The sequence below is a fragment of the Rattus norvegicus genome, chromosome 2 (genome assembly GCF_021556685.1).
Source record: "Rattus norvegicus strain SHRSP/BbbUtx chromosome 2, alternate assembly SHRSP_T2T, whole genome shotgun sequence".
NCBI classification, from domain to species: domain Eukaryota; kingdom Metazoa; phylum Chordata; class Mammalia; order Rodentia; family Muridae; genus Rattus; species Rattus norvegicus.
Genome location: NC_141535.1, coordinates 61064575 through 61085192, shown reverse-complemented (window position 1 = coordinate 61085192; position 20618 = coordinate 61064575). Strand labels below are relative to the sequence as shown.

The 20618-nt window shown below is 39.9% G+C and overlaps 1 protein-coding gene across 38 annotated transcripts in view; it reads right to left on the bottom strand.

Moving 5' to 3' along the window:
* The window catches only part of Prlr (prolactin receptor), a 180685-nt gene that overhangs the window by 10541 nt on the left and 149526 nt on the right, over positions 1-20618 (bottom strand). For 13 of the 38 annotated variants that reach the window (XM_087616253.1, XM_087616254.1, XM_087616266.1 and 10 more), the window contains 5 exon segments: positions 19554-19723; positions 13411-13580; positions 11793-11934; positions 11247-11346; positions 10664-10733 (listed from right to left, as the gene is read on the bottom strand). In XM_087616253.1, coding sequence (XP_087472379.1) covers positions 10664-10733; positions 11247-11346; positions 11793-11934; positions 13411-13580; positions 19554-19723 — 652 coding nt within the window. 38 annotated transcript variants of the gene reach the window in all.

Here is a 20618-nt window from a genome sequence, read left to right as displayed (position 1 = left end):
TAACAAAGCCTGGGCATCAAAGCCAAACTGTAGAAAGTGATAATCACCATGATAAAGAATATGCCTATTCTCCAAAAAGACCCAGCACTAGAGAATTAATGGGAGCAGAAAAGAGGTCTTCAAGCAATCCAAGCACACCTTGCACAGTTCTGTAACCCAGCCTGGGCAGTGGATGAGTCTAGATCAGAATTACTTAAAAGGCAAAGGTTGTCTATTCATGCTCAGTCTGATGGATTTTGTTGGAGAAGATGTTAATAATAGTAATGAATCATACTGTCCAAAGAGATTCCATTTACCTCTTGATGGGTTAGTTCTTCCTTTACACCATCTAAATGAGCTTTCTGTACTCCTTCTCCATTAACCAAATTTCATCTTACTTTGTTTCTATCAACTTCTCATATGACACAAATGAGAGGTATTTTGCCTTGTCATTGGGATGGGTGTACACAAATGGGAAAATCTGCTTAGTTCAACTTATATGAACAATTTCTTGATATAGGTCATTAAGTGGTTAAAAAGTCTCCAATAAAATTGCTTTAGCCATATGTGTGATATATTGCATCTCAGCATTTCAAAAAAAATTAGAAGGACAAGCAAGGGAAACAAACATTTATTGAGCCAGGCACTGAGCTGGGTATTTTCAATAATGACAGAAATAGAAATATAGTGACCATATTATTCTGGGATGTCTAAGATTCCATTTGGCAAGCATTATTTTTAGCATGCAGTAAAAATGTGAGAGAAATTAGCATAATCTTCATATAATTGACAAAGTTTTAACTGTCCATGTTGTCCCAACAAAGTTGATGGAGACAAATGAATAGATTCTTGAAAACTAGGAAGTACAATGTGCAATAACTCAAGATTTGCAGAGTAAAAAATGTAGGAGGATAAATCATAAGACCCTTTAACCATATAACCATATAACCCTTTAATGCTAAAAGAAAACAGTTGATATCACAGTAGTGACACATAAAAATGAGTCTTTTAAGTTCGAAACAATGTTGTTTCTGATAAATACCCGACTCTTCCAATACCATAATGTATTTGATGATTAAAATCAAATAAAGAGAATATTTATTTCTTGGGAGTTTGGGGAAATTAAATTGCGAATTTATAATTACAGATCTGGCAGCAAAAAATTAGAAAATCACTTCCTCTACATCCATGTAATTCTGTTCATTTGCATTTCAAACAACAGCAACAAAAAATAGAACCAAGAGAGGCAAAGGGGATAAACATCTTAGAGCCAGGCACTGAATTGGGTGCTTCAAATATAGGGACCCAGGTTGTAATTGCTTTGGCCAACCATCTTGAGTTGACTCACTGATAGGAAAAAAATACCTGCACTCTATGACTTTTTTCTTTTAAATCTGATGACTTACTGTATAGTCTTTCTGTACTTTACTCATCAGCCAAAGTCTACAAAATACCAAGATGTAAAAATAGTTATTCATAAAACCTAGCATATATCTGCAAAGTAATGAATTAGAAGGTTTATTATCAGGTTAAAAATGGTAACAATAGCGATGAATTCTAATTTTCCACTTAAGGGTAAACTTAGCTTGGCAATTTGTAGGGAAAGAGCAGGAGCGAGGTAGTGGCAGCTCTGGAAAGAGGGGACCTTATGCGACAGCGGAGTCTGTGCTTCAGTATGGCTTTACAGAAGGCATGATCACTCAGTGGGCTGCATCTGATTACTTTGGTTTATACAAGAGATTCTTACATTGTTTAAAATTAATGACAGAGCACAAAAGCACAAAAGCAAGTCTCAAGGTGCAAAGAACGCTCTGGGATCACAAGAAGCGAAGCCAAAAGGTTGACATTTCAATAATTGGTGGATTGTACTTTAAACACATTAGTACCCCAAGTCAGTTATACAATGACATATACTATCACTTGTAGACAAAGATTAAAGGGAAAATCAGTACATTCACAGTTTCAACAGAAATATATGATTACATACATGATTACATATATTTAATTTCACTTTACATAGACACAATTATATTGAAATTAGATATGGTTAGAGCATAAGTCATTAAATAATGATTTTACTTGTATTACATAATAAATTTTACAACAAGAGGATTATGTATTTCAATATGGCATATATAGGTTTTGGATCACAAAAAGCAAAAATAGGGTAAAATAATAGAGTTAGGAGTGTCACAGGAAAAGTATATCAAATATTCCATCAAACACCAGTCCAAACATAACATGTGGTATCTTTCATTTCTAACTATAAGCAGCTTTGAAGGAAGGTCATTAGGATGTAGAAGGGAGGTAGTTTTAAAAATTCCAAATCTGTTTCTCAGGAATTTAGTAAAACAAATGATTTTCAGAGGTATTTTCACATAAAATTTCTTTTTATTGTTTTTCATTTTAGAGAATGTGATAAAAAGATTGCCGCCCCAATTTGCAAAATGTGCACAGAAAAATCAAGTCTGTATTTTGAGTGTATTCGGGGGGGCACAACTTGACCATAACTATTAAAGTTTATGTTTGATAGTACTGTTTTAGTCACAAAAACTTTTAGAATTTTTCCTTCTCTTTTTAAACAACAGTAGGTAAATATTAATCACCATGGTAAGATTATCTGTGAGTCCCTTTACTCATTGACTAGACTGTTTAGATGGTTGCCTTTCTACTGTATGTGTCTCAATGCTTTATAACTTAAGATCAAAGGAATTGGTGTTACAAGAACTGCTGTTAGCCTATGGTCTTATGAGTTATGTTTACCCCTCTGCAATTAACTCACAATTACATGTAAATTTACATTTGAGTAATTTAGATTTGAGTGAATGGATACTCCATTTGGTGGGGTTCTGATATGTCCCACATTTTGGAGCATTCTGTTTTTACCTTTTTCCTCCATTGGAAATTGATACACACAGAGCTCAAATCTAAAGTTACCTTTTTGGAAAATAAAAGTCTCAGGGAAAATTCCCATGCGATTCACAGATAATGGCTATTATTCATAGGAAAGGACTCTAATTATAAGTAGATTTTCTGGTTTAACCATAAACTCTGAAGCAAATAGTTCTATATTTTAAACTTTCTTTTAAAGACAGCCAACACCTACTCATCAAGACAGCCCAGATTTATTAGATAATGAGTTGAATCTTTAACATGTTCATATCAAACTGAAGCATTATTTATGACCTCATTTTAGGTTTGTATCTGTGTGGAGAGTTAACAGATTCATCTTATGCAGAGTCAAATCACTGTTTATGGGTAATTTCTTTCCTGTAGGCACAACTTTACTATTCTACAGAATTAATCTTTAGGGAGAATAGCACGTCTTGGAAAGAGGGACTGAAAAGGCTCTACGAATGTAGAAACAGCGAGGAGGCAGAGTTGCAAGAGTTCTGATCTACCTGATTTGGAGCCATGGATCTTAGTTTTCTGTTAAGCATTTCTTCACACAGTCTCAGGCATTCACTGCCTAGGGGCATGTTGGCTGTGGCCCCTGGGCTTTTCACCCACAATCTTAGATTTTACTTAACTCATGAGAATTAAAGACAGACCTAGAAGAAATTGTAGAAACTTTGTTTTTTGAGAGAGTCACCCTACTTATTTAAAAGAGGGGAAACCGGTGGTCAGAATTTGAAAAAATTCAAGGTCTAGAATCCTATTTAGTAGCAGTGATATGACCCAGAGCTGGACACCGAGGGCTCAGAGGCTCTCCTACTAGCATCAGTCAGTATTGTGCTTGAGCCAAAAAAGTCAGAAAAGAAACCTGGTTAGATGAAGTATATATGAAACTTTCATCCACAGCAAGTCACAGGAGAGATTTCAAGGTCATTACTACTTTTCCATCTGTGTGCAGAGCGTCGAAGTATACACATTGGCCTCTTCAGGGCCAGGCACACGATTCAGTGAATCATTCAAGAATGCATCAACCTTTTTTTCAGAATGGAAAGTCTTGAATTACAGGCTTCAGGTTCATCACCAATCATGCTCAGACTCAGGTAAAGTGATTGATATTATTCAGTTCTGTGATGATTCAACATAACTATATGCAAAAAAAAAAATCCCTGACATTTTGTTGGTTAGTCTTTAGAACATTTTGTCATCCCCCTTTTTTGTTCATTTCTCCATTTATTTAAAAGAAATCCATTTAAGATAAAATTTGCCTTCCAATCAACGCATTTTTCTTCCAAAATGAAACCTTTTAAAAATAAAGAAAGGCACTTTGTAAACATATACAAATCTCTTTCTTTCTTGTCTATGCTAACTTGAGGTTGCTAAGGGCAGGCTGAGTCATTTTACAAATGATGGGCAGCTAAAGAGAAAAGAAAAAGAGCTAATTTTTCATCAGGACAAACTTTCCCCTGGAGTTCAGGTCCTTTGGTTGTTCATTAATTGAGGATTCACCAATTCCCTTGGATTATATCAAGTAAAGAGTCTCCCAGCTTTACTTTTACACATGCAACAAGGGCTTGACTGTTTCCCACCAAACTGGTTTACAGTGAATCATTGACCTATAACTGACCACCAGGATTGGTCTCAGGCACTTAGGAGAATGTATCATCTATTAAAAGTCAGTGACACTGCTGATGGTAAATTGTGCTCATAGTGAAGTTCTTTCTATGTACTTGTTAAAATTTATCAGAGAACATTTTGCCATTTGTGTCCTAAAGTCAATGAATATATTCAGTTTCCATGTACTTCATAACTTGAAATTTTTAGATAGTTGCTTAGAAAACTATACATTTTTAAAAATGATGCAGAAAAAAAGGTTCTTTAATCTACATGGACAATGGTTATTCATTAAACAAGATGATGGGAAAACAGGCAACAACCAAATACGAGAACAGAGCTTTGAGGCTGTTGGCTCCATGTAGGAATGAGCATGGCTTGATGCATAAAGCGTACTTTTTCTAAAGACTTATGTCTCATTTCCTGTGTCTTTCTTAGTGCTACATCTTACCTTAGCACACATATTTGCACATGATCCTAGAGTCTGACTTACACCGTGTCCATATAATGTGAAATACATGTTCAGTATGTGAAGACAAATGGGTGCTGAGACTTTAAAGAGCGAAGCAGGATGAGCACATGAATGAAAGTGACTCTGTGTTTCCCTAATTGCCTGAAAACGTCATTAAGATGCAAGGGATTGGTTCTGATTATTCACTGAGCCATAGAATCAAAGAGACTGAATTTCAAAAGGCTGTAGAAATGATTGGTCCAACACAGAGAAAGCTACAATAGGCAGTTGGTCTTTCCAAGGCAAACAGGACTAGAACCCAGGTATCTTGACCCCTAATATGCCTTCTTTCATCCAAGCTTTAGATTGAAAATATTTGACCACAAAAATTCAATAAATGAGTAGAACTATGTAGATTTGATTTTCTTCCGTGAATGCTAACTTATTTTTGTGATGCAACAACTTCAGACAGCCATGTTTTCCACATTTGCAAAATTATATATCTGAAGCCGATTTTTAGAAATTTCAAGCGATGCACTATCAATTTTATAGTGGTGATTTGTAAATAAATGCATTGATTTATTAGGATAGACTATGTTGGGAAAGAAGGTTTAGTCTGCACTGGCTTAGGAATTTATCTTCTTTGTCAGTGATTTTCAAGGTGAGTGAAGTTCACTGACCCTCTTGGAAGTTTATGTATATTTTGCATCTCATTGTCTTGTGTGACTTTATATAAGTTACATCATTATGTGAATCTGAAATCACTAAGAGTTTTGTTTTTGTTTTCTCTTTACGTACAGTGTTTATTTTGAGTGAAATAGGCTTGCTTCATCCTTTGCAACAGAGAGAAAAATAATTTGTCATGAAAACGATCATAGAAAAAAAATGCTTCTCCAGCTCGATCATGCCTGTGAGTTATCTGGGAGCTGAGTAAAGGCAGTAAAATTCAGACTCCAATTCTGTATGTCTTCGAAGAAGCTTAAGAAGCTGCAAACACAATTTCCAAGCAGTGCCCCTGTGATGCAGTTGGTTCTTAGACATTCAGTATGGAGGCTTTCAGGGTATTGCGTGAGCCTGGACAATCTTTCTCAAATGCTTCTGCCATTCACAAGATACTTTGTGTATTAGGAATATAAGCTTTGGCTGTTTGCATTTGGAGTTCTGGAAGTTCATTGGCTCTAGGTTTCCTTTCAGTCATTGGAGAATCTTTGAGTCCTGCTTCTACCACCATGTGACGCTGGGCATCACAAGATCTGAGTTCAGTCTTCACATCCAGTCGGTGAAAGGAGAGAGACTTGATTTGCCAATAGGTGAGAAGTGGAGGAAGCGTGAGTCATAGATGCTGTTGGAGATCCAAGGCTTTGCTTTGAACCTTCTCAGGAAGCCTGCCCTTGGACTTGCCTTGCCGATTCTACCATCCCCTGACCTTTAAAACTGTTCTTATCACTGGGCAGATGCTTGCTTCCCTAAAACTTTTATCTTAACATCCCTGACGTAAGCACAACCTCTGCCAAGATCTTACAAATGGATGTATTCCAAGGAGATGCTGACGTTTGATTTTGCTCAAAATCCTTTTGTGTTCAGGATAAAAGTAAATGAAACAAAGTCAGATTTCTGTCTTGGAAACCCTCATCCACCACCACTATCCTTGATCATGGTGGTTTGTGAGATTCACTCATACGTGGGCAGAGCCCTAAGCTCATGGGAGAAATAGGTCTATGGAAAGCTCTAAAACCCAAAGTTAGTGATGGTTGCTGTTTGAAGTATCCTGGGGATAAAATAATCAGATAAACTTTACTCTATTGTACTCAATTGGTGTTTTCATCCACTTTGCATTCCTCAATGGGCAATGGGTTGCCTGGCACTTCAGTTTAACAGGGACTGCATACACTGAACAACTTTGAATACTCATTGTAACTTGGCAGCAGAAATTACTCTACTCACTCGAATACGTAAACAGCAATACTGGGAAGTTAGAAAATAGTCTTTACTTTACCTAAGCGATAGAAAAATAGTCTTCAAAAATACATTGCGAAACTTACGGGTTTGTATTAAAGTAGAATTTTATGTACAGTAAGGCAACACTCCTATTAGAGTCCTGCAATGATTACCTTTTAGATTAAAGTTAGTCTTTGGGAAATTTTTTTTCTACTAAGAAAATACTCGGGTTTATAACAAGTCACCCCCTGCTCAAATGAAGCAAGGAGAGCATGTGAAATGGTTCCCTATGTGGAATTCATTGGCCTTTCTTTGTAAGAAAATTTTATTTACCCAAACTATACACTCGAGAAGCCTTAGAATAAAATAAAGTTTCAGCAGAATAACCCAGGCTTAACATACTCGAATCACCTTAAGAAAGCATTAGGGGCTTGAACCCATTTGCGTACAGGCAATGGGTCCTTAAGGTAAAGCGACTGATGTAAACAGTTTGGCTGGTGTCCTGGAATGTATTCTTTCAAAAAAGTGCACTATCTGGACCATCATCATGAAAATGAAAGAGGAGTGTAAAGGCTTAGCCCTCAGTTCTTAAGAGCAGTTTTCATGGCATTTTCAACCCATCTGTCATCTTCTTGTGCTAAGTCATTTTGACTATATCATACCTTTTGTCAGATGACAGATCTATTGCAGAGGCTAATACCTGTTGGCACCATCCCTCAAGAATAATAAGCGATGTGCTTTTAATTACATTGAACAATATATATATATATATATATATATATATATATATATATGCGCGCAAAGAGCAAACTACAGATCACAGGAAACAAGTTGATTTGTTTTGGAGATCAGCTGTTAAAAAGAGGCAAGCGATGAACACAAGCGTGAGAAGGAGTGAAGTAGTGTTTTTCTTTTTTTCTTTTTTATACCCACATCCTGTAACATTTGCTAGCAGACCACATTACTTCATGACTCTGTAGTGTTACCTGAAGAGAAATCACAGTTTAGCCAATCGTTCCATAAGTCTAGCTATCAGTGAAAGGAGTGCATGAAGCACGTAGGATCCAGGTAATCCAGCCTACCCAGTTGGAGTCTGCGGTTGCTTGAGGTTGCAGTGAAGCTGGCCAGATCTTTCTCAGATTGGTCAGCTTCAAACGATGGTGGAGCCTTCTTGGCTGATTCCTCGAGCAACGCTGTGTTCTGGGCTCGTGAGTCTGGCACTAATACGAGGATATTGTTATCCGTAATGCCAGACACCTTGGCATACTCCTTACTGGTTTCAGGAACCCCAGGCTTCTCTGTCTGGTTGTTTTCTCTCTGCTTGGGGAATAATGATAGCACTCCATCTTTGTTGACTTTGTGAATCTCCACATAATCTGGGGGTTTAACATAGACAGTGGGGCTTTTCTCCTGGAGCAGCGGCCAAGGTGTGTTTTGTTTGTCAGAAGGGAAGCTTTTTGCCCCTTTTTGCTCAGCCACTTCTTCCTCTCCAGTCTCAAGGGCTTTAGACAACTTTAGAACATTTTCCTCTGCTTTGTCCAAGAAAGAGTCCAGTGTATTCACAGGACTTCCGGCTAGCTTGCACACATCAGCAACACTGTGGTAAGGAGATCTGGGCATGTGTTGGCCAGGCAGTAATGGCCATGTTGAAGATTTGGGTGCATCTACATGAAAATTGGGGTTGGTGCTTTGGGGGTCCACGGTGGGAGGAATATTTGCTTCAGGATTCTCTGGCTTCTCAGTGATCTCAGGGATGTGCAAAGTAGGGGGGTAGGCCTGGGGTTCCTCACACTTTTCAGATAAAAGAGAATGGCTGTCATAGCTTCCGTGACCAGAGTCACTGTCGGGATCTAGGTGTGTGGGCTTAACACCTTGACCTGGATACTCTTTGGAATGGGATGGCATTAGCCGCTCGTCCTCATTGTCATCAACTTCTAAGAACTCCACCAGCAAGTCCTCACAGTCAGAAGTAGGGGGAAAGTCTTGGCACCCCAAGGCACTCAGCAGCTCTTCAGACTTGCCCTTCTATTGAAACACAGATACAAGGAGAGATGGCTGTTAGCTTCATCACACGCCACCCTCAGCGTCACAGCTGAGCGGTGACTGAGCAGAATAAAGGAGCTTTGCTCCCGGGGCAGCAGCCAGGCTGTATCTTGCTTAGTCTTGGAATGGTAGCTTTCCACCTCCTTCTGCTCAGGAGAAGGCCCCTGTGAGCAGACTCACAGAATCCCTCCCACCCCAGGCTGCAGACATGTGAGTGTCAGGCCACCCAGAGGAACCTTTTGAGTTCTTTTTATGTCTTTCCTAATTTATCCCTGCGATTCTAATAGTGGTCATGGACTTAATGGGCATATAACAATGCATCATAAACATATAACTACAAGATGAAAATGTCTCGTGAAACAGTTGGTGTTATAGTGTTTGCATAGACATGTGACCCTGACCCTCAGTGGCTGAGTAGTTCTGGGCTACGGCGGCTGTCCTCCTAGGCTCCTCTACCACGTTTTGGACTGTGGTGACAGTGAGCTAGTTCTTGTCTCTGGCTTCAGCCACTCATCTTCCTCCTCACACTCTTATTAGTTCCCACCCCTCCTTTCCTTTCTCTTCTGATCCTACCTTTTTAGCTCCTTCTCTGTTTCTTTCATCTCCTTCCTCTTCCTCTTTCATCCACTATTCCACATTTCCCTCTATTCCTTCTCTCCCTCTTACCTCAACCCTTTCCTCTTCAAATCCCCCCACACCCCTGCCTTTCCTTCCCACTCCTCTAACTTAGGCCATGTGCCTAAGCCTTGACTTTTATCCCTTATAATGTAGCTATGACTTCTGGTAGGTTACTTTCCTCGCTGGACCACAGCGTCTCCAATCTTATGATGGGAGTAGCAGCAGTCATCTGCAAGGGTTCTTTTGAGCATTAGAGTTAATGGGAGAAAGACTATAAAAAACATAGCCCTAAATAGCCATTTATCGTTAAGTCTCTGTGGCTAGCAGGTTACATTGCAAGTTAGACAGGGGGTGACTTGCTTGGCTGAGATGTTCCTGTTGATTTTATAAAGGTCAATACTGACTGAAGAATGGTGGTAAGATCACTGGACCTGAAGTCCAAACTCCTTAGTTCTAGTCCTTGCTGTAACAGTTGCAATCAAAGTGATTTTGGCAGACAAGTTAAACTCGTGGTAATAATATCAGCTGGCATTTACCTTTAAATATAGGTAAAAGCTTCTCTATACATTACTGTTAAGGTAAAATTGCAGCTATACATTTCAACCTAGAGACAGATGCTTTAGGCTTGTCTCAGATCAGCCTAATGAGCTTAGGAAAACACCAGCCCATAGAGTACTGATCTACTGACTGCTCACCTGGAGCATGGGGACAATGGGAAATTTTGTCACAATGGCTTATGTAAGAAACATTCAAGTGGAAGCTTTGACTCGTGTGTAAGGGAGATAGTGGTAGCGAGTTAGCTAAAATATCTGCTCTCTTTATAAATTCATTATTTGAACAAAACGGTCATCCCTGTCTTCAGGAGCAGCCCTGGGCAACACAGCATGGCTCGCCGTGAATTTGGATGTTTTTTAGGTTTCTCTTCTTGCCCTCTACCATTTAGAATATGATGATTAACACATTCATCCCAAATGCTTTCATCTGTTAACATACATGGTGCTGAGGAGGGACCACTGGGAAAGGACGGTCAAGAGGTCCAGATTGGATTGATGGGATTGTGTGTGCATGTGTGAACTTCATTATCACCAAGCAGTGAGTCAGACTGCGTCCTCTGCTTCAGGCACTTACCTCCAGCAGATGGGTATCAAATCCTTTTATTTTTGGCCCAGGAACTGGTGGAAAGATGCAGGTCATCATGCTATAAAATAATTTGTGAGAGTGGATAAATGACTCATCTTTTCATTGTTAATATTTGAAAGAGTTTTTCTTTAACTTTCTAATTCCCAAATAGCTGATGCGTGGGCTTTCAGAGGTTGAAGTCTGTAGCTGTGTGAAAGTAATAGCAAATACTAAAGGTAATTGTGAAGACACACTACACCCTATGCTGGCTAATTTTGGATGATGATTTCAAGCTACTGGATTATTCTATTTGGTTTTCCCAATGTTGGCTGCATATGTCAGATTTCCACAATTTTACAGCTCTAAGTCCCTATTTGATGGAAAGAGTACTGGATTTAAATAAGCACATTTTAATACTTAAAAAAAAACCTCTGAAAAAAATTACTTTTTTTGTATGAGCAAAATTACTGGGACTAATGGATAAATGAGGTGCTTAGGCAGTTTGCTGGTTTCCATCCTCTTTGTATCAGTGCTTTTTGTCATTATTCCCAATAGCAATGACTGAGAGAAGGGCTGAGAGACAGAGTAGTACCTATAGCCCTTCAAAGCCACTGCCCAGACCATAATCAAACAGATGACAGCAGAGAGAATGGCCACAATGATCCACACGGTTGTGTCCTTCAAGGTGAAGTCTAAAAAACAAACAGCCAGAGAGCTTTGGTCACATATAACATCATACTAGAAACCAGACAGCCAGCCAACATAACACACGGAACTCATGAACTCAAGATTCTTTTCTTTCTACTTATATCTCTTAACTTGAAAAGCCATCCATCAATAGTTGGTAGGCATAAGGCAAACAGGGAGGTCAGAATGAATGACCAGTGAGTCCTTGGAAGACATTATAACTTTATTCTGCAACTTTATCCTAAAACCTGGTGTTTGACAACTGTGATTCAGGCAGTAATACAATTCTTTCAAATGTCTTTTTGTTAGATTAAGAGATGATAATCACATTTTAAACTATTTTTTTTCTCGCTGAGGCTTAAAATAGTTTCTATATTAATAGCTATTACATGCAGTTTTATTGTTTATATTATTTATAAACACAGGTAAGAATTATAGCCCAAACACTCACCATTTGGCATTTCAACGGAACTCTCCTGGCTCCATCTACTCCAGTATCCATGGTCTGGCTTGCAGCGAGTCTGGACAAGATACTTTTGCCCTGGATATAGGTCAAAAACTTTAAACTGTGTTTGATGACCTGTAAAATGGATCTAAAGAGGGACAAGGAAAACAGAAGACACTTCTGAATTTTGTTATGAGGAAAGACCTTTTTAAAAAAAACATATAATATTGGGGATTTAGGTTATATGGCTATTTAGACAAAGCCCTGTTTGCATCACTCTATTCTATCCTTTCTGTCTTCTTCTAAAAATTCTCTCACAAAATTTAAAAAGTGAGCTTGAGGTGAGCATGGTCTACAGAGTGAGTTCCTGAAAAGCAGGGCAACACAGAAAAACCTATGTCTCAAAAAACCCAACAGAATACTTGGTGACAAATTAACTCACACATATGAGAGAGAATAAAATTATTAGTTTACAAATTCTAGTGAAGTAATTGACTCAAAGAATCATTTGTTGGTGCTAAAACTACGAAGAGAAGAAACCCAAGTCTTCTTGTATGTTGAAGTAATTGTCCATGAATAAAATGATACTTAACAAGGAAGACATCAGATTTCTACCTCCCTAATCTAGGACTTAGTGTTATTTATATGAGTCCAGTCAAATGGCTTATGCCTTTTGATGATGATGACGACGATGACGACGATGATGATGACGATGACGATGAATATAGTATAAAGTTCAAGCTAATTACTTATACAGTACATTGAGCTACATGGTATTCAACTTGAATCTAACTCAGTCCTTAAATCTAAAGTCTGGTTGCAAAAGTCACTGAAGCAGAAACAGCAGCTAAGTGATTAAACAAAAGACTAATAGGGTTGGGGATTTAGCTCAGCGGTAGAGCGCTTGCCTAGCAAGCGCAAGGCCCTGGGTTCGGTCCCCAGCTCCGAAAAAAAAAAAAAAAAGACTAATAAAAAGTGAAGATTGTGTGACATCCTGATGTGACCTCCTGTCCTCATTGCATGGAGTAGACTTTGGTTTGGACAAACCAGTTAATAAATATTTTATTTTGAAGGAACTGAGACAAGGCAAATTAGAATAGACTAATTACAAAGTTATTTGGGGGGTTTAATTACATTTAAAATTGTGTGGTCCTAATTTTGACTACATTTGCAAATGTTCCTCTTTTAACAGAAACATATGCTAAGATAATTAAGGGTAGAATATTATAATGCCTATAGTTATGACCTTATCTTTTTATACTTAAGTATTACAAAGTATTTTTTAAAAACATATTACAGATGTAACTGACATATTCAGATTTAACTGAAACTCTCTTGCCTCCTCAGTATAGTTTATGTTCTTCCAGAGGCATCTGGATTTGATGCATCCTTAGGAAGCCAAGTTGGGAGCCTGTCCAGTACAAGCTGTCTTTCTGAGAGTTCTGAGTATGAACAGCGTTCGATCTCATTAGAAGGGAGAGGAATTTCCATACCCAGGAGGGCCATGCCTACAAGGGGATGCCAACATGGTGGGCAACTAATTAGAGAAATAATCCATTCTGTTATGAGAGGTTTATCCTTGCCAAAGGACATGCTTCTTCCAGTAAGCTTCTGTTTGACTTACCTCCCACTCTTCTGCTTCTTCAGGCTTTAATCGAATTTCATATTCCATTGTAAACCAACCAGTTTTCACATCAGTTATGGTGGGTGGGGACCATTTTACCCACAGATATGTTTTTTTGTCTTTTAGCTGTTTTACTTCTAATGTCAGGTTCCGAGGAGGCTCTGGCTCAACTGTAGATATAAAAGAAATTTTATTTTCCTTCATTGCTTTGACCTCCTTTTCTGTTCTCTAAAATAACTTGCATTTTCTATCAGACTAATTTCTCCGCTGTATTATGAGCTCCTAGAGGACATGATAACTACGTTCTTCCTCTTAATATGTAATCAAGCATGTTTGTTCTTGAACATAGGGTTTGAATGCTAACAATACTAACCAACTGAGATTTTGTCTTGACTCCCTTTTCTACTTAACACCAACCAGATTCACACACATGTTTACATTCTTTTCCTGAGGGCAATGACTGTGTAATAACAGTGGAGATGGGAGTTTCAAGTTGAAGTTGCTATATGTGACTATTGGGAAAGGGATTTTAAATAGTTTATCTTCCTTCGTTTGGAGCAAGCATCTCCTTGAAGAAAAGCTGCACACCCATTCATATTTAAAATTTTGCAGGTAACATGTTTACAGATTTTTGCCTTTATCAACTAACTGTGTTCTACACTCAAAATATGCATTACTCCTTATGGAGAACAGCATTCACTCTGCCAGATAATAAATGGTTAAGGTGTGCACAGCACTTGAACTTTTTGACAGTGTTTCCATAATTAACCCTCAAATATCTTGTTGGCTCATTCATTCATTCATTCATTCATTCATTCATCAAATGTTTATTGAATTACCACTAGCAAATGCTTAACATTTCTTTCTTTAATTTTCTAAAGATGTGCAGTTTATTAAAATGGTCTCATACCAGCTGTACAGACAAGCCCTGGCTACCTCAACACCTCAACCCACTCCCTGGTAGACCAAAGCATTTGTACAACAAATTAGGGATCAAAACATTGGGGGTTACAATGCCTGACTATTCAGAAATTAAAATCAAAACTAAAGAAATATTAAGGCAGAAGATTTAAGCAAAATTTTGCAGTACATTATTTACACAGAACCAATGCTGTCACCTCTAAGTGTGGACTCAGGGTGTGGATTTAGCCATCCTCCTCTCAGGAGTGGTGGTGACTTTTGAGAGGGTGAGAGACATCCTATAGCCATATACCTCATTAAGATTTTGTGAATGCGGCTGCCGCTGCAGAGAGCCCCTGGGCAGCACCCCACGAGCGAACCTGAGCCTTGGGACCACAGGTAAGACCAAATTTTCTGCTGCAAGAAAGCTGCCTGGTGAGCTTGGGACACACGGAAGCAGAATTTCTCTAGGACCGGGCACGTTCTGTGTTTACCGGAAGTCCCACACCCGCGGATCCCGGCCCGCAGCAGCTCTCTGCTCCCAGACCCGGTGAGAGAGAGTCCCAACCGCCTGGTCAGGTGGGCACTCCTGAGGCTGCAGAGCGGAAGAGACCACCAACACTGCTCACCCCTGCCCACATCCCTGGCCCAAGAGGAAACTGTATAAGGCCTCTGGGCTTCCGTGGGGGAGCGGCAGGACCCCTGCCAGAGACACCGCCGGACCCTGAAGGAAACAGACCGGATAAACAGTTCTCTGCACCCAAATCCCGTGGGAGGGAGAGCTAAACCTTCAGAGAGGCAGACAAGCCTGGGAAACCAGAAGAGACTGCTCCCTGCACACACATCTCGGATGCCAGAGGAAAAAGCCAAAGACCATCTGGAACCCTGGTGCACTGAAGCTCCCGGAAGGGGTGGCACAGGTCTTCCTGGTTGCTGCCGCTGCAGAGAGCCCCTGGGCAGCACCCCACGAGCAAACCTGAGCCTCGGGACCACAGGTAAGACCAAATTTTCTGCTGCAAGAAAGCTGCCTGGTGAACTCAAGACACAGGCCCACAGGAACAGCTGAAGACCTGTAGAGAGGAAAAACTACACGCCCGAAAGCAGAACACTCTGTCCCCATAACTGACTGAAAGAGAGGAAAACAGGTCTACAGCACTCCTGACACACAGGCTTATAGGACAGTCTAGCCACTGTCAGAAATAGCAGAACAAAGTAACACTAGAGATAATCTGATGGCGAGAGGCAAGCGCAGGAACCCAAGCAACAGAAACCAAGACTACATGCCATCATCGGAGCCCAATTCTCCCACCAAAACAAACATGGAATATCCAAACACACCAGAAAAGCAAGATCTAGTTTCAAAATCATATTTGATCATGATGCTGGAGGACTTCAAGAAAGACATGAACACACTTAGGGAAGCACAGGAAAACATTAATAAACAAGTAAAAGCCTACAGAGAGGAATCGCAAAAATCCCTGAAAGAATTCCAGGAAAACACAATCAAACAGTTGAAGGAATTAAAAATGGAAATAGAAGCAATCAAGAGGAATCAAGAAAGAACACATGGAAACAACCCTGGATATAGAAAACCAAAAGAAGAGACAAGGGGCCGTAGATACAAGCTTCATCCATCTTGTCTAATTGGGTGGCTGTATATGTATGGGCCACATGTGGGGCAGGCTCTGAATGGGTGTTCCTTAAGTCTCTGTTTTAATCTTTGCCTCTCCCTTCCCTGCCAAGGGTATTCTTTTTCCTCATTTAAAGAAGGAGTGAAGCATTCACATTTTGATCATCCGTCTTGAGTTTCGTTTGCTCTAGGGATGAGGAATGCCGAATGGCTGAGAAACACCTAAAGAAATGTTCAACATCTTTAGTCATAAGGGAAATGCAAATCAAAACAACCCTGAGATTTCACCTCACACCAGTGCGATTGGCTAAGATCAAAAACTCAGGTGACAGCAGATGCTGGCGAGGATGTGGAGAAAGAGGAACACTCCTCCATTGTTGGTGGGATTGCAGACTGGTAAAAACCATTCTGGAAATCAGTCTGGAGGATCCTCAGAAAATTGGACATTGAACTGCCTGAGGATCCAGCTATACCTCTCTTGGGCATATACCCAAAAGATGCCTCAACATATAAAAGAGACACGTGCTCCACTATGTTCATCGCAGCCTTATTTATAATAGCCAGAAAATGGAAAGATCCCAGATGCCCTTCAACAGAGGAATGGATACAGAAAATGTGGTACATCTACACAATGGAATATTACTCAGCTATCAAAAACAACGTGTTTATGAAATTCGTAGGCAAATGGTTGGAACTGGAAAATATCATCCTGAGTGAGCTAACCCAATCACAGAAAGACATATATGGTATGCACTCATTGATAAGTGGCTATTAGCCCAAATGCTTGAATTACCCTAGATCCCTAGAACAAACGAAACTCAAGACGGATGATCAAAATGTGAATGCTTCACTCCTTCTTTAAATGAGGAAAAAGAATACCCTTGGCAGGGAAGGGAGAGGCAAAGATTAAAACAGAGACTTAAGGAACACCCATTCAGAGCCTGCCCCACATGTGGCCCATACATATACAGCCACCCAATTAGACAAGATGGATGAAGCAAAGAAGTGCAGACCGACAGGAGCCGGATGTAGATTGCTCCTGAGAGACACAGCCAGAATACAGCAAATACAGAGGCGAATGCCAGCAGCAAACCACTGAACTGAGAATAGGTCCCCTATTGAAGGAATCAGAGAAAGAACTGGAAGAGCTTGAAGGGGCTCGAGACCCCAAAAGTACAACAATGCCAAGCAACCAGAGCTTCCAGGGACTAAGCCACTACCTAAAGACTCTACATGGACTGACCCTGGACTCTGACCCCATAGGTAGCAATGAATATCCTAGTAAGAGCACCAGTGGAAGGGGAAGCCCTGGGTCCTGCTAAGACTGAACCCCCAGTGAACTAGTTCATGGGGGGAGGGCGGCAATGGGGGGAGGGTTGGGAGGGGAACACCCATAAGGAAGGGGAGGGGGGAGGGGGATGTTTGCCCGGAAACCGGGAAAGGGAATAACACTCGAAATGTATATAAGAAATACTCAAGTTAATTAAAAAAAAAAAGGAAAAAAAATGAGAAAAAAAAAGATTTTGTGAATGCATACCATGGAGAAGTGGAGGGAGGGGACACTGTGGTTGGGATGTTTTGTGTGGGAGAAGACTCTATTTTTAATTAATAAGATAAATGCTCTAATAATGCATCATCATTGAAGCCCCTCCCCAAACATTGTGAACCTGTATTCCTGTGCTCTTTCAGTAGAAGAGAAACCAGGTGCAGAAGAGAGACAATTACCAGTCTAAGGAGCATATTATTATGAGTGTTATTTGAAACACGGGGGCATCTTTTATTTGGAAGCAATTTAAAATAGCCTTTGTTCCCTCAGAAGGGAGCTAGAATTGAGTAATGGGTATGTAACTTTCTAAATGAACTAACCACATGAATTATACAGCTTAATATTATTTTAAAATGATGATCTTGTTATATGTATTTTACTACAATGAAATAGCAACCCCAGGGCATGTTCATGAGGCCCCTAACCTCAGACTCCTCCAAGTATAGGTCATGGAACTACTCTCCTAATAGTGAAATAACTAGGGTGCTAGCTTGCCTCACCTCCTCTTTCCTGTTGGTCAATAACATGTTATTTATTTTCACTGCGAGTGCCCAGCTGTAATGCAACACATGTATCAACCCCCTCTCCTCAAGGCTCTTGAAACATCATGGAAGAGGGGGCAGAAAGAATGTCATAGTGGGAGGGTAGGGAAGAGTGCTGGCAAATGCTGTCTTTTAGACATGACATGATTGTTGTACACATGAATTCACAGCCACTGTGGCTATCTGTAAAGGATCTGCCTGAGATCGAACCAGTCAAAACTTTTAGCATAGAGTGGGAGGGGCTCCTGAGGCCCAACCCCTAGTTGAAGAGCTACTGGTAGTTAGTAGAGGTTGGAGGAGAAAAAAACTCACTTTTCTTTAGGGGTAGGGGAGGTGGCTACTTGTAGGTTGCCCATGCCTCATTGGAAGACCCCATATGGGTAGCACTAATTGGACTCAGTGTATTATTAAAAGTAAATAAACAGAAAACAAAACAAACAAATAAACAAAAATGAAGACATTGAGTTGGGAGAAAGATGTGTATATTGTAAGGTCTCCTCCTGCTTTCTCTTGTTGCATGTTATTACTTAAGTTATGAAGACTTGAGCAATTTCAAATCGTGTAACTGCTTTATAAATTATTATCTAAGGCAAATAATAAACCTCATTTTCCTTATCCTAGCTATTTTCCTAGAAGTTTATTTATTATCTGTGTTGAACCATAAAAGCTAGTATAGCTCTTTTCAGTTGCCCTGTTGCATTAATGCTGACTGTACAAAGAGACATTTCTCAGACCAACTGCTTGGCTTTATAAACCTTTTCCCCAAACATTATGTAGGTGACATTGAGTTTCAGCCAGTTAATACTTATTTTCTATTGTCACTATTATAATTATTAATATTTATTACTATTATTACTATTATTATAATTATATTTTGGGGATACTTGATCCCAGGGTTTTTTTTTTAAATTCATACTAGGCAGCATCCTGTCATTAAGCCATACCCCAATCACCCTCACCTGTCTTTGTATAATAATAATAATATCTCAAATTAATAAGGAAAGAGATATAATATTGTCGAGAGCTGAGTTTCAGTCAAAGCAGTTGGGTTGATTCCTATGAATCAGAAGATTTTTTTAAAAGACCTTCATTTTCAGAGAACCTCCTTGTCTCTCTGAAAAAGAAAAGACCTTTGAGCTGTTGATGTAGCTCAATGGGAGAGCTGGTCTTCACGGGCAGCTCTGGATTGCACCTCCAAACCAAACAAAAAAAGAAATTCTAGTTGGTCAGTAGAGAGGGCAAGAGAGCTGCAGGGAGAGGGCAGAGGTGCACAGAGAGCCTTCACTGGGTAAAAGACACGAGGGTTAGAGTTGAGGGAAAATATGAGAAAAGGAAGATCTCAAGTACTAATCTCTATGAAAAGTCAATACTGTTGGTGTGAAGTGCTTTCTTAATGAAGATACTGTGAGTTCTCTCATCTTTCTTATCTGGAATCCACCCATAAGCCAGGAAGAGCCAGACAGAGTTTCAATTTTGATAACTACGTAACAGTAACAAATTCCCCACCCACTTCCCCTTCTCTTACCGATGTAAGTCACATCCACATAAAGTGGATCCGAGGAACTGCTTCCCATTTGGTTCGTGGCATTTACTGTGATGATATATATTTTCCAGATGGAAGTGTACTGCTTGCTAAAGAAGCAGGAGTTGGGGCCACTGGTTTTGTAGTCTGGACATTCGTAGGTGGTTTTCTCTCTGCAACGAGTAATGTATTAAGAGTGAATAAGAAAGTAGCAGCCTCATTTTTATTCTTAATAGATTAATATCCCTGAGTTATGAGGATAAGGTATTCAAAGAGCAAGTATGAAAGCAGAAAAATGGGTTCCTGTGGCTCTGTGCTCTGGTCATATCTTCGGGGAGTGAGGGAAAGAAGTGTATTGGAAGGAGGAGTAGAAAGTTAATTTAACACCCTAGCGCTCTGCTGTTCACCAACCCTTGTTCTGCACGTGTTTCTATGCACCTTGTGATTTGTCTTTCTGAGTTACCAGTGGCCAGGGCACACTCATACCAATCATACTGCTGCTGGGCAGCCTTGGGCAGCTGGGACCTTCATTAGCACCTCTCCACATCATAGGACCATCCTTAATGCAGCAGTGGTCACACAAACACGCTGAGCTGTGTTTTACAGGGTGAGACACTGGTGTCAATGTATCTTAGATGGCATCAAGTGAGCCACAGAGTGACGTGGGTGTGAAAGGGGAAATTTCAGCCCCACATGGCTCATTAAAATGCTCGTATTTTAACAGCCTCAACTCCAGTCACACCACACAGGGGTTACAGGCTGCTCCAGTTCAGGGTTCTTTAAGAATTTGTGCCATTGGTGTTTGGATCCCAGATGGGAGGACAGCTTTGTGTACAAGCAGTCCTTAGAAAGTGGCACAGCTGTTTCCATCAATAGTACATATTTTATTTTTAGGTTCAAGATATGGAGGTGTACTTTTTGCCAAACTAACATTTCTACAGCTCACTTAAGATTTCTAGGAGGGGCTCACTGTGATTTTTATCAAAATTATCGTCTTGAGATGATCTTGCTTTGCTCTCATGGCCGTGTTACATTTAAATATGCCTTCCAGGAGATCTTGAATTTTAT